The 14,514-nt window shown below is 51.6% G+C and overlaps 1 protein-coding gene across 2 annotated transcripts in view; it reads left to right on the plus strand.

Annotated features, from left to right (window-relative positions):
* Nucleotides 1-11,903, plus strand: part of ECE2 (endothelin converting enzyme 2) — a 60,608-nt gene extending 48,705 nt beyond the window's left edge. For both annotated transcript variants that reach the window (XM_048505971.1, XM_048505972.1), the window contains 7 exons: nt 907-984; nt 1,593-1,696; nt 2,432-2,542; nt 3,615-3,682; nt 7,305-7,495; nt 7,665-7,760; nt 10,515-11,903. In XM_048505971.1, the coding sequence (XP_048361928.1) occupies nt 907-984; nt 1,593-1,696; nt 2,432-2,542; nt 3,615-3,682; nt 7,305-7,495; nt 7,665-7,760; nt 10,515-10,691 (825 nt within the window). In that variant the 3' untranslated portion in view covers nt 10,692-11,903. The remainder of the gene's footprint in view (nt 1-906; nt 985-1,592; nt 1,697-2,431; nt 2,543-3,614; nt 3,683-7,304; nt 7,496-7,664; nt 7,761-10,514) is intronic.
* Nucleotides 11,904-14,514: the final 2,611 nt, after the last annotated feature.

Below are 14,514 nucleotides of genomic sequence, written 5' to 3' on the forward strand. Positions count from 1 at the left end.
TTCCTGAGAATCTGGGCTTCTGTTTTGTAAAAAGGCTCCTGGCCACCAATCACCAGCCGCTGAAGAAGAAGAGTTGGTTTTTATACCCCACTTTTCAATCCCTTTAAGGGGGCTTATAGAAGCATAGAGTTGGAAGAGACCCCCAAGGGCCATCCAGTCCAACCCCCAACAATGCAGGAACACAGAATAAAAGCACTCCTAACAGATGGCCATCCAGCCTCTCTTTAAAAACCTCCAAAGAAGGAGAGTCCACCGCACACCAAGGTAGTTCATTCCACTGGCGGACAGCCCTGACTGTCAGGAAGTTTTTCCTGATGTTTAGGTGGAATCTCTTTTCCTTGAACCCATGACTCCTGGTCCCAGTCTCTGGAGCAGCAGAAAACGAGCTTGCTCCCTCATCAACATGTCACACCTTCAAATATCTAAACATGGCAATCATGTCACCTCTTAATCTTCTCTTCACCAAACTAAATGTAGCCAGCTCCCTAAGTCTCTCTTCATAAGGCATGGATTCCAGACCTTTGACCATTTCGGCTGGACCCGTTCCAGCTTGTCAATATCCTTCTTGAATTGCGGTGCCCAGAACTGACAACCACTTTCCCCTCCCCTCCCCTCCCCACAACAGACCCCCTTGCAAGGTAGTTAGGGCCGGGAGAGTTCTGAGAGAACTATGACTAGCCAAAGCTGACCCAGCAGGCTTCATGTGGAGGAGTAAGGAATCAAACTGGGTTATCCAGATGAGAGACTGCTGCTGTTAACCACTATACCACGCTGGCTCTCGGGCTGTTTAAAGATGCAACCCCCATGGGTTCCCCAACTGCTTTTATCAGACCCTATTTTGTCTTCTGTCTTCCACCCTACTTTGCAATCTGGGTCTCCAAACCCGCTTTCTTCCCTTCCCTACAGGCTGACTCGATTTATGACATGATTGGGTTCCCGGAGTTCATCCTGGATGATAAAGAGCTGGACGACGTCTATGATGGGGTACAGGATGGGGAGGGACCCAAAATATGGCTGTGTGGAGAGAGACACACTTCTGTCCTTAGCATGATTTGGACAGTGGTGGGATCCAAAAATTTTAGTAACAGGTTCCCATGGTGGTGGGATTCAAACTGTGGCGTAGCGCCAATGGGGCTGGGCGGGGCATGACAGGGGTGTGGCCGGGCATTCCTGGGCGGGGCTGTGGCAAGGACGCAGCCGCTGCGCCGGTCCTTGGGCGGGAAACGAATGCACGCAGGCGCAGGCTGCCACACACGCCGGTGCACCTCCTGCTAGACTGCTTCAAGTTCTGCGTGCTACTGCTGAGAGGGGGGGCGTAACTAAGGCAAAAATCACGTGGCAAAATCACCACTTAGTAACCCCCTCTCGGCACACACAAATAATTAGTAACCTACTCTCGGGAACCTGTGAGAACCTGCTGGATCCCACCTCTGGATTTGGATGGTGGGGATTTTTTCTACTACTGCTCTGGGACAGCCTTCTATGTGGAGACTTGGGGGGCTAAAAATGGGGGTTCCTGCTTTGCCGCTGAGTTCTGGCAGCTCGCCCATTGCAAGGAGGAGTTTTCTCACACTGCTTCCTCCTCTCTGCAGTACGAGGTTTCAGAGGATTCCTTCTTCCAGAATATGCTGAACTTCTACAATTTCTCCGGCAGATTCATGGCTGACCAGCTGAGGAAACCACCCAACCGGGACCAGTAAGGATTTGCCACCTTCTCCATAACTGGGAGTGAGGCCTGTGGATTGTCCATGGGGCAGAACCGTGGGGGTCTCCAACTCGCGCTCAGATTTCTTGGGGATGGTGTAGTGGTCAAGAGCTGGTGCACTCTAACCTGGAGAACTGGGTTTGATTCCCCTCTCTGCCACTTGAGCTGTGGAGGTTTATCTGGTGAACCAGATTAGTTTGGGCACTCCAACACACGCCAGCTGGGTGACCTTGGGCTAATCACAGTTCTTTGGAGCTCTCTCAGCTCCACCCATATCACGGGGTGTTTGTTATGGGGGGAAGGGCAAGGAGATTGTAAGCCCCTTTGAGTCTCCTGCAGGAGAGAAAGGGGGGGATATAAATCCAAACTCCTCTTCTTCTTCTATCAGAGGCATCACTTTAGGAAATGCATTTTGCTTTAAGGAGAGAAAGAGTTGGGCGTCTGGGCCTTCACTTACTCTAAATCTCACCTTTCTCCTCAAAGTATACCTAAAGTAGGTTACAGTATTTTCTGCTCCTCCATTTTTATGTGTACAACAACCCTGCAGGACAGGTTAGACTGAGTGTATGAGTGGCCCCACCCAGGAGCGAACAGCACTTGGTGCTATTTCTCCCATTTCAGTCAGCAACCGGCTAATTCAGTGAGCTGGTCCTTCTGGCGCCCGTGATGCTGCGTGAAGCACATCTGTTTCCCCCACCTGTCTAACATCCTTTTATCCTTCCCCAGGTGGAGTATGACCCCACAGACAGTCAATGCGTATTACCTGCCGACAAAGAACGGCATCGTGTTCCCCGCGGGGATCCTGCAAGCTCCCTTCTACGCTCGCGACCACCCCAAGTGCGTCCAGGTGCTTTGGCTGTTTGGTAGGAAGAAAAGGCACAAAACCGGAGGGTGTAGTGGGCTTATATTGCTGGGCCGGGCATGTTCAGAGATGGTCCCAAACCACGCAGCCGGCAGGGAAACCCAGGGGACATGGCATGGGTGGAGCAAAGGGGCAGGAATAATTTGGATGCATAAATGGGCATATCTTTTCTCCACTCTTTTGTTTGTTTTTCGCTGTCTAGTCACAGCTGACTTATGGCGACCCCTAGTGGGGAGTTCAAGGCAAGAGACATTCAGAGGTGGTTTGCCAAGGCCTGTCTCTGCGTCACACCCCTGGTGTTCCGTTGAGGCCTCCCATCCAAATCCTTGCCAGGGTTGAGTCTGAGAATGTGTTCCTGGTCGGTTCCCACGGCCTAGGTGGGGCTTCCCAGATTCTAGTCTGACACTTTGGAGAGCCGGCGTGGTGTAGTGGTTTAGAGCAGGGGTGCTCTAATCTGGGGAACCAGGTTTGATTCCCCGCTCAGCCACTTGAGCTGCAGAGACTTATCTGGTGGACCAGATTAGCTTGTGCATTCCAACACGTGCCAGTCGGGTGACCTTGGGCTAGTCACAGTTCTTCGGAGCTCTCTCAGCCCCATCCACCTCACAGGGTGTTTGTTGTGAGGGGGGAAGGGAAAGGAGATTGTGAGCCCCTTTGAGTCTCCTTACAGAAGAGAAAGGGGGGATATAAATCCAAACTACTACTACTCTCCTCCTCCTCCTCCTCCTTCCGAGGAACTGATCTCTGTAGTCAATTTCAAATCTGGAAAATCTCCAGGCCCCACCTGGAGGTTGGCAAGCTTGTCCCAAGACCATATGCCATGCCCTGTGCTTAAGCAACCATAGAAGTATTTGGAATAATTACAACACAGTCCAGTTGTCTCTGATTACAGAACCAAAACGGAGACAATTGGCCTGTGTTGTAATTATTCCAAATATTTCTACGTTCTGTTGCGTTGCGCTAGTTAAAACATGTGCTTCCTTGCCTTTCCCTGAGGCAGCTTACCAACGTTGTAACCTCTGTTTTCTCCTTTGGCTTCCCTTGGAGGGCCCTCAATTTTGGAGGCATCGGTGTGGTGATGGGGCATGAACTCACCCATGCTTTCGACGATCAAGGTAGGTGCAGTCCTGTCGGTTCCCTTCCAGTTTGCATTTGTGGCCTCTTCCCTCTCGCATGCCTGCCATGCCCTTCTCGGAGAAGGGCCCTCATAGTGGTGTGGACTTTCTGGGCCTGGTGATCCGAGAGGCCGAAACCCGTGACCACGAAGCCAGGAGGTCTCATTCCACTCTCCCTTGTATAGAGCATGAGAGATCTTTTTTCAAAAAACCCACAACAATGATATTCTGTTTAGGGCGTTGTGTGGTTTCCGGGCTATATGGCTGTGTTCCAGTAGCATTTTCTCCTGACGTTTCACCTGCATCTGTGGCTGGCATCTGATCTGATGGTATCTGATGGTAGTAAAGCAAGTGGAGTATATATACCTGTGGAATGTCCAGGGTGGGAGAAAGAACCATTTGCATTGGTTAACAAGTGTTAAGGGTGCAGATATGTATACTCCACTTCGATTTCGAATACCTTTAATGGCATATAAATAGTTTAAGATTAACTTAACAAGATAATGACAGCCTTTACAACTTTACAACTTCTGACGAGTTAAAATAACACCATTTAAAAATTTAGCCACCGCTTCCAACAGCTCGTAGTTGTGGCTGTTTAAAAGATATATAACCTTCTGTCTATCTGTAATGCGTTCACTTCCATGCAGGAAGGGGATTATGTGCTTCTTCCTACCTATCTCATAAAAAGGACAGTCCAACAGCATATGAGATACTGTTTCCACAGAACCCACGCCACATGGGCATTTCCTTTCTTTATGTGGGATTCCAAGGTGGCGTCCAAGGCTAAAGGAAGAAGGCAGGGCATTACACCTAGCTAAGGTGATTGCTCTACGCCACCGGGCCTCAACCAGGAGATAAAGGTACTGGGCTACAATTAATCTATCCACAGGTATTCCCAGAGAGATCGGGGAACAGGTTTTATTAGCTTCCTCTAGCATCTGTTGAAACTCTCTGTCAAAAAGTCTCTTCTTGATAGCCCCATAGACCTCCTGCTCTGTTAGCATTAGCAGGTCCTCCAAGGGAATGCCCAACTCATTAAGTTTGGCTTCGATTTTAACCCACCACTGGGTTGTGTGGAGGATGGAGCGTCCCTGGGATGTATAGTCCAGTTCATCTCGATTAAAACAAATCCTGGCCCAAAACTTTTTTTCCAGCCGATGCTGGCCTGTTTCTAAGCACAGGGCTGCATAGGGAATAGAATGGGGCAAGCCAAGGATTTTATACAGAAAGTACGACTGGACCCTTTCAACCTCTCTGCTCCATGCCCCTATCCAGATGGGGATCCCATAAAGGATTTGTTGACTCACTTTGGCATTAAATGCTCTCAACGCTGCAGGGATGTATCCTCGGCCTTTCCCATAGAGGAAGCGTATAATGGCTGAGGTACTTAATTTAGCGGCGGGTATACTCCACTTGCTTTACTGCCATCAGATCCTCTGAAGATATATAAAGCCGTGGTGCGACCGCACTTGGAGTACTGTGTTCAGTTCTGGTCGCCACATCTCAAAAAGGATATCGAAGAGATAGAAAAAGTGCAGAGAAGGGCAACGAGGATGATTGAGGGACTGGAGCACCTTCCTTATGAGGAGAGGCTGCAGCGTTTGGGACTCTTTAGTTTGGAGAGGAGATGTCTGAGGGGGGATAGGATTGAAGTCTATAAAATTATGCATGGGGTGGAAAATGTTGACAGAGAGAAATTTTTCTCTCTTTCTCACAATACTAGAACCAGGGGGCATTCATTGAAAATGCTGGGGGGAAGAATTAGGACTAATAAAAGGAAACACTTCTTCACACAACGTGTGATTGGTGTTTGGAATATGCTGCCACAGAAGGTGGTGATGGCGACTAACCTGGATAGCTTTAAAAAGGGCTTGGACAGATTTATGGAGAAGTTGATCTATGGCTACCAATCTTGATCCTCCTTGATCTGAGATTGCAAATGCCTTAGCAGACCAGGTGCTCAGGAGCAGCAGCAGCAGCAACAGCAGCAGAAGGCCATTGCTTTCACATCCTGCATGTGAGCTCCCAAAGGCACCTGGTGGGCCACTGCGAGTAGCAGAGTGCTGGACTAGATGGACTCTGGTCTGATCCAGCAGGCTAGTTCTTATGTTCTTATGAAGATGCCAGCCACAGATGCAGGCAAAACGTCAGGAGAAAATGCTACTAGAACACGGCCATACAACCCAGAAAACCCACAACACCCTAGTGACTCCGGCCATGAAAGCCTTTGGCAGTTATTCTGTTTCATCCAAAATAAACAGGATTCATGTAGCACCTTCAAGACAAACAGTTTTATCCCATCATAGAAGTGGATTTGAGCCCACTGAAGGTTATGTTTAAATGAAATAGCAGCGTTAGTCTTTGCGGTCATAAGGGTCTCCCCATTCATTTTTAGATAGTTAATTTTCAGCCACAGGTCTGTGGTTCGGCATGTTTTGCCTGCTAAAGGCTCCCTGCCATGTGTGTTGAGTCCTTGGCATCTCCATTTACGAGGATCCCTCGTGTTGAACAGGGAAAGTTTTCAGCCTGTTTTATGCACCACTTCCAGCCACAGCAGGAGGCTGTAGACCAGGGGTCTGCAACCTGTGGCTCTCCAGATGTTCATGGACTACAATTCCATTACCCCATATGTCCCAACTCGACCGCATTACCCCATATGTCCCAACTCGACCTCTGCGCTCAGCAGAGGCCAATTTGCTGGAGGTCCTTGGCCCCTCAATGATGCGGCTGGCCTCCACTCGAGCCAGGGCCTTCATGGCTCTGGCGCCGGCCTGGTGGAACACTCTCCCTCCAGCTGTCCGGGACCTTGGGGATTTCCGCAGGGCCTGTAAGACTGAGTTGTTCCACCGGGCCTTTGGAGAGACCGGCCGCTGAGGGTGCCCCTGCTCCCTCCTCTTTACCCCCATGGGCCCTAATACCATCAGGACCCATTATTTCACATTAGGAGGGTTTCGTAAGGGTGCGGGCGATGTTTTAAGATATTACTGCTGTTTTAATTATATGTATGTTTTTAGCTGATGTTTTATCTGTACACCGCCCTGAGCCCTTTGGGGATAGGGCGGTATACTAAATTTAATAAATAAAATAAATAATAATAATAATTCCCATCAGCCCCTGCTGCCATGGCCAATTGGCTTTAGACGGGACCGTAGTTGCCAGATGAGGAAGCTTCCAATTTCAATAAACTGGCCAATTTGGTTCTTCTGTGAACAGGCCTTTCATCTGCTGAAGATTCCTGATTCTGTCCTTGGCCTCTCCAGCTTTGAGTGTCCCAAGTGGAGGCAGAGGCGTAGCGCCAAGGGGACAGGGGGGTGCATGATGCACCAGGCAGGCGCCCGTGTGGAGGCATTCCGGGGGCGTGGCGGGGGTGGGACAGGGCATTCCGGGGGTGTGGCGTGGTGTTCCGGGGGCGGGGCGGGGTGCTCCAGGGGTTTGGAGGGGTCCGTGGCGTGAGCGCGCACCGGGCGCTCTTCCCCCTCGCTCCGTCCCTGAGTGGAGGGACACGGATAGATCTCTGCTTGGTGCGCTAGTGATTGCGCACATTAACAGGAGCTCATGCTGTGTAGGACCTCCATCTTCCGGGGCAGTCCTAGGCAAAACGTTTGTCCCTTTGTCCCAGGTCGAGAGTACGACAAGGAAGGGAACCTGTGCCCCTGGTGGCAGAACTCGTCATTGGAGGCCTTCAAGAACCGGATGGAGTGCATGACGGAACAATACGGCAGGTTCCTGGTCAACGGGGAACACGTGAACGGCAAGCAGACCCTGGGCGAAAACATTGCGGACAACGGGGGACTCAAGACAGCTTATAACGTACGCCAGCAGCCCGGGGGCATTGGGTCACCCCAGTGGAAGGCATGTCAGGGTGGAGAGGTGGTGGTTTTTGAGATGCCTCCCAGTCTCGGCTGCCTGGGGGGGGGGGGGGACAGGGGAGGGCCCTGTTGAGCTTGGAAGCTCAGCCTCTGCTCCCGATCCCTTGCAGGCATACAAAGCCTGGCTGAAGAAGAACGGGGAGGAGAAGCGCCTGCCCTCCGTGGACCTCACCAGCCACCAGCTCTTCTTCCTCGGATTTGCACAGGTCAGCCCTTTCCATGCATCCCCCACACTGTGCCCGCGTGTTATCCATGCTGTCCTCTAGGGTTGCTAGGAGCAGCAGTGGGGTAGGAGGTTAAGAGCTCGTGTATCTAATCTGGAGGAACCGGGTTTGATTCCCAGCTCTGCTGCCGGAGCTGCGGAGGCTTATCTGGGGAATTCAGATTAGCCTGTGCACTCCCACACACACCAGCTGGGTGACTTTGGGCTAGTCACAGCTTCTTGGAGCTCTCTCAGCCCCACCCACCTCACAGGGTGTTTGTTGTGAGGGGGGAAGGACAAGGAGATTGTCAGCCCCTTTGAGTCTCCTACAGGAGAGAAAGGGGGGATATAAATCCAAACTCTTCTTCTTCTTCTAACTCCAGGCTGAGAGATTCCTGGAGGTTTTAGGACGGAGCCTGGGATTTGGGGAAGGGAGGGGACACAGTGGGGTACAATGTCCCAGATCCCACCCTCCGATGTGGCCATTTTCCCCAGGGGAACCGATATTTTTAGTCTGGAGGTCAGTTGTGATCGCAGGGGATCTCCAGACACCACCTGGAGATTGGCAACCCTCCTCTCTGTCCTTTAAAGCTAATTTCTTCACGTTTTTGAGGGGGAAAGATTTCTGCGGCTTATGTCCTATATCAGCGGTGGCGAACCTATGGCACTCCAGATGTTCATGGGCCAATTGGCCATGCTGGCAGGGGTCTGATGGGAATTGTAGTCCATGAACATCTGGAGTGCCTTAGGTTCGCCACCACTGTCCTATATCAGTAGTGTTGCTGGTTGAGCGAAGTCATGCAACTAACTCAATCAGACCTTTGGTCCACTAGGGTCACTATTGGCTAGAGGAGGAGGAGGAGGAGGAGGAGGAGCCTTGCAAGAAGAAGAAGAAGAAGAGTTTGGATTTATATCCCCCCTTTCTCTCCTGCAGGAGACTCAAAGGGGCTGACAATCTCCTTGCCCTTTCCCCCTCACAACAAACACCCTGTGAGGTGGGTGGGGCTGAGAGAGCTCCAAGAAGCTGTGACTAGCCCAAGGTCACCCAGTTGGCGTGTGTGGGAGTGCACAGGCTAATCTGAATTCCCCAGATAAGCCTCCACAGCTCAGGCGGCAGAGCTGGGAATCAAACCCGGTTCCTCCAGATTAGATACACGAGCTCTTAACCTCCTATGCCACTGCTCAAATGGTCAGTGGCTCTCCAGTGTCTCAGGTGGAGGTACTACCTGATCCTTTTAAATGGAGATTACAGTATTTGAACCTAGGTCCTTCTGCACCTAAAGCACAGACTCTTCCTTTGAGCCACAGCCCCTCCTTCTCCCTTCTGCTTCTCAGGAGGCATTAAGAACAGTGGGCAGGCTCCCGTCCCAGTGCCAGCTGCTACTGCCCCTCCCACCTCCATCAGAGACCGCGCCTGCCAGAGGGGCATGCAGGCTCCCAGTCCTTGGCCACGGCTTGATCACGTGGGAGGGCACAATTTTGCACCCCCCACGTGATCAAATGGGTGGTGCTTGTGGAACATGGAACCTCACATATTCCTCTGGCAGATAAGAACATAAGAACAAGCCAGCTGGACCAGACCAGAGTCCATCTAGTCCAGCTCTCTGCTACTCACAGTGGCCCACCAGGTACCTTTGGAAGCTCACATGCAGGAGGTGAAAGCAATGGCCTTCTGCAGCTGTTGCTCCCGATCACCTGGTCTGTTAAGGCATTTGCAATCTCAGATCAAAGAGGATCAAGATTGGTAGCCATAAATCGACTTCTCCTCCATAAATCTGTCCAAGCCCCTTTTAAAGCTATCCAGGTGAGTGGCCATCACCACCTCCTGGGGCAGCATATTCCAAACACCAATCACACGTTGCGTGAAGAAGTGTTTCCTTTTATTAGTCCTAATTCTTCCCCCCAGCATTTTCAATGGATGCCCCCTGCCCACAACTCTGCTGAATGTGTGAAAAAGAGAAACCTTCCGGATGGTCGTTTTATTAAAGAATCAGAACTGCAGTATAATGGAACAGTCCGGGAGGGCTGTTTATAAGGGAGGGGGGCGGTAATCAATTGCAGTGTTTACTATATCGCAACGTCTTACTTTCTGCATTGTTTGTGGTACGCCATGCCTTTCCGCATGCCTCGTTTCCCAATGCTTGTAATTCTAGTCCTGTTGCATTGTTCGTTGCCTGCCGTATGCGGTTTTCGATATTTTGGAATCTGCCTTTTCTCTAGCTGACGTAATGACGTCATGACGTAAATGAGTAAATAGATTGTCAGGGTGCCCGTGTGGTTCGGTGGTTAGAGAGACTAGGATCTAGGAGGCCCAGGCAGGGGCAAAGTGAGGGGGAACGGCAGCCGGGGCACATGTGCGCCTCTGCCACACCCCAGAATGCCCGCGCTACGCCCATGCACCGGCACGCCTCATGGAGCATCCCGCCCCGTTGGCGCTACACCACTGGGCCCAGGTACAAATTGGTATTTTCCTATTTAGTGCATTTTGCCCCATCCTCCCTCCAAGGCGCTCAGGATACCTGACTGTCTCCTCCTCCATTCCATCCTCACAACAACCCTGTGAGGTGGGTTAAGCTGAGAGTGTGTGACTGGTCCGAAGTCAAACAGACCGCTCCAATGGCAGAGTGGGGAATTTGAACCTGAGCCTGCTAGATCCCAGCCCAGCACTAACCACTGTAGAGTACAGCCTCTCCAGCCTTTTTGGAAGGACCGGCTGCCTCCCCGAGTCTTACTCTTCTCGTTCTTCTTCCTGGCACAGGTGTGGTGCTCCGTTCGGACCCCGGAGAGCTCCCACGAGGGACTGGTGACCGATCCGCACAGCCCAGACAAGTTCCGGGTCATCGGCACCCTCAGCAACTCCCGGGACTTCATCGAGCACTTTGAGTGCCCCGCGGGCTCCTTCATGAACCCTGGAAAGCCCTGCGAGGTGTGGTAGGGTAGGAAGGAGAGGCTGCCCCCCCCCCCCGGCAGGAGTCTGTACAGTTGCCCCCCCTGCACAACCCCCAGCACAGGGGAGCTAGGCCGAGCCCCCGGTGCCCACTCTTTGCGGGAGCATTTAACAATCTTGCCCTGGCAACTTTGGTTGGCACGGCGCAGGCCTCGGGCGCTTCCCCGTTTGGCATCGGAAGACAGGCGAGCTTCTCCGGGTACTCTCTGCCGAGCCCCCTTCCCCTCGGGGCGAGCCCCCCCAAAGCACAGCTTCCACACTTGTCAGCTAAGCGCATCGCTTGCTCCCTCCACGGGCGTTTCCAAGCATCTCCGATCCAGCTCCTTCAGCTGTAGTTCCTTGCCTCGCTCTCTCCGCAGACGCGTCTCTCCGATCCCCTGAGCTGGTCCGGCTCTTTTCACCGTGTCCGTTCCAGTTCTGTAGGTTGACTACAAGAGCCTTTGTTATGTATCAGCGTTTTGGAGGCCCGCGGAGCTGGATCGCTTGGGGGACTTTGAAGCTGTCGGGGTGGGGCGTGGGGGGAGAGCAGAGCTTTGGAAGTCACCGCTGGGCAAAAACAACCTTCGACTTTTGGTACGCCCCGGGGAATATAAGACCCTTGCTAGAGAGCAGAATAACATCTCTCTAGGCCTGTATCCTTCTTGCCCTCAGGGCCAGCTAGATCACTTGGGAGCTTAACTTATCCTTGCCAATTTCTCTTTCCCTCCCCCCTCCAACCCCTGCATCTGGTTTTCAGAGGTTCCGTTTTGCTAACCGCCTTCGACGGGACTCGTCCTCCGCTAATTCATCTTAACTTTTCTATAAAGCCATCTAAGTTTCTGGCCGTCATGATTTGCTGCCTAGCTCAGCGGATGGAGGGTGGCTGAGATAGGGCCGGCTATCCCAGAGCACCCCCCGGACAAGGGAAAATGTAGGACACCGCCCCTGTATCCTGCGTTCCAGGTAGCCAAAGAAGCAACACAGCTCTCAGTCCAGGAAGAAGCAGGGCCCTCTGCGGCTCGCTTGCCTGGGACGCGGAACTTGTTCGTTGTGTGTTGCTTTTCCTAGTCTTAGCTATTGCAAAGGGAGACATGTTGCGTAAAACACAATCCCGTCCGGTCACTGTGGAGAGAGAATCCTCGTTCTGGCTCGGGCTGCACCCGCCAAGCGTCCCATGCCCTGCCCTGCCCATCTTCACCAAAAAAATGTCCCCTGCCTTTGCCTTCAGATCAGGGGTGTCCAACTCTGGCGCTTCAGATATTCATGGACTACAATTCCCATCGGCCCCTGCTGGCGTGGCCAATCAGGGGCTGATGGGAATTGTAGCCCATGAACATCTGAAGCGCCAGAGTTGGACACCCCTGCTTTTGATGATCCGGGACAGGTCTGGAACACCCTGTTGAAAGCACACAAACCCCGCAGCAGCCGGCTGTTGAGGGCCCTCTGATCCCAGGAGCAAAGGGGGGCAGCCTTGGCTTGGGACAACCCCCCCCCCGAACCTTCGTCTCCAGGCTCACGATCACTTTCAGGCTAGCTTGGCTTAGAAATCCCAACTGTGCTCCCGTCCCCTTGAGCTTGGTGGAGATTAGTGCCTTGGATCAGTGTATACATGTGTGTGTGTGTGTGTATGTTTTGGGAGCGGGAGGGATGCGGTTGGTGTACTGAGTCATTATCGGCAGTTTCCGCTTGATTGTTTTCAGAGTGGCCTTCAAACGTGTGTGGCAAAAGAATAAACTTTTAAAAATGGGGAGAAAAAAACCTTTGCAAACGGTAGCCGCGCCTCCTGATTTCAGCCAGACTGCTCTGGAAATCGATGAGGTGGGATAGAGATGAGGCAGAAGTCCTTACTCAAGCGTAGTCATCACTGAGGTGGTAAACCTAAGACTACATTGCCAGCCAGCCTCCCTCCGGGCACTTGGCAGATACCCATGCCTTAAGGATACCTCTTCACATTACATGCTCATTGAATTGAATGGTCGACGATTAAGAACATAAGTACTAGCCTGCTGGATCAGACCAGAGTCCATCTAGTCCAGCACTCTGCTACTCGCAGTGGCCCACCAGGTGCCTTTGAGAGCTCACGTGCAGGAGGTGAAAGCAATGGCCTTCTGTGGCTGCTGCTCCTGAGCACCTGGTCTGCTAAGGCATTTGCAATCTCAGATCAAAGAGGATCAAGATTGGTAGCCAGAGATCGACTTCTCCTCCATAAATCTGTCCAAGCCCTTTTTAAAGCTATCCAGGTTAGTCGCCATCACCACCTTCTGTGGCAGCATATTCCAAACACCAATCACACGTTGCGTGAAGAAGTGTTTCCTTTTATTAGTCCTAATTCTTCCCCCCAGCATTTTCAATGAATGCCCCCTGGTTCTAGTATTGTGAGAAAGAGAGAAAAATTTCTCTCTGTCAACATTTTCCACCCTGTGCATAATTTTATAGACTTCAATCATATCCCCCCTCAGCCGCCTCCTCTCCAAACTAAAGAGTCCCAAACGCTGCAGGCTCTCCTCCTAAGGAAGGTGCTCCAGATTGAACTGAATGGTCCTCCATACAAAATAATGCTGGCAGGGGATGATGGGAACTGTCGTCCATAACATCTGGAGGGCCGCGAGTTTGACACCTATGCCTTAGGGATACCTCTTCACATTACACGCTCATTGAATTGAACGGTCGTCCATTGAACTGAATGGTCCTCCATACAAAACAACCCCGCCTGTAGAAAGCTAGCATGTCAGAGAACAGCACCCTAATTGGGCCTTTTCTCTGACATGCTGCTTTTCTTACATGGAAGGCAGAAAAAGTTTGGATTTATACCCTGCTTTCCTCAACCGTTAAGGGGTCTCCAAGCCACTTACAAACTTCTTTTCCCTTCCTCTCCCCAAAAGAGACCCCTTGCGGGGTAAGTTTGGGATACAGAACTCAGAGAGAACCGTAACCCCACAAAGGTCACAACGCTTCACGTGTAGGAGTGGGGAAACAAATCCAGTTCACCGGATAAGAGTCCGCCACTGGTGTGGAGGAGTGGGGAATCAAACCGCCGTTCTCCCGACGAGAGCCCACCTGCTCTTAACTGCTACACCACGCTGGCGTTCAGTCAGTGTGTTTCCCTCCTTGCAGTCTTGAAGAGGTGGGCCCAGGCCCAGGTTTTACGGCATGGCCCTTTGCCTGGCCATTCCCTCTCCACCAAACTTGCTGCTCAAAGTGTCGAAAACAGATGGCAGGACAAATCGTAAAATGTTCCTACTGTGAAAAGGGGGCAGGGCCCCACGTAGTCCCGGATCACACGCTTTGCTTGCAGCTTCAGTCCCTGGCATCGCCCCTTTAAGGGATTTGGGACAGGTTTCTTTGATGTTAAGATCTCACAGATAGTGTTGCCAATCTCCAGGTGGGGCCTGGAGATTTCCTGAAATTACAATTGATCTCCAGCCTACAGAGACTATTTCCCCTGGAGAAAAAAGACATGCCTGTTTTGGAAAGGGAACGGCATGGCATTTTCCTTGCTGATGTCCCCATTACAACACACACACACCCCAGGTGGGATCCAGCAGGTTCTCACCAGTTCCCGAGAGTGGGTTACTAATTATTTGTGTGTGCCGAGAGCGGGTTACTAATTGGGTCCGCATTTCCGTTAGAAATTCCATTAGGTCCAAAAATCATGAAGTCCTGTTGTTTCCTATGTGGCTGGTTAGCGAAGGTAGAAAACGGGATCATTCTCCCTGTCGGGCTGTTTTTAAAACATGTTTTAGTAATATGGTAAAGTTCCTTGTTTAAGGAAAGTCTCCTCCTTTTGATTTCTAGAAACAAAATTAAGTATTTGAAAGTATTAAGTATTTGA

The sequence above is a fragment of the Sphaerodactylus townsendi genome, linkage group LG08 (assembly GCF_021028975.2).
Source record: "Sphaerodactylus townsendi isolate TG3544 linkage group LG08, MPM_Stown_v2.3, whole genome shotgun sequence".
NCBI classification, from domain to species: domain Eukaryota; kingdom Metazoa; phylum Chordata; class Lepidosauria; order Squamata; family Sphaerodactylidae; genus Sphaerodactylus; species Sphaerodactylus townsendi.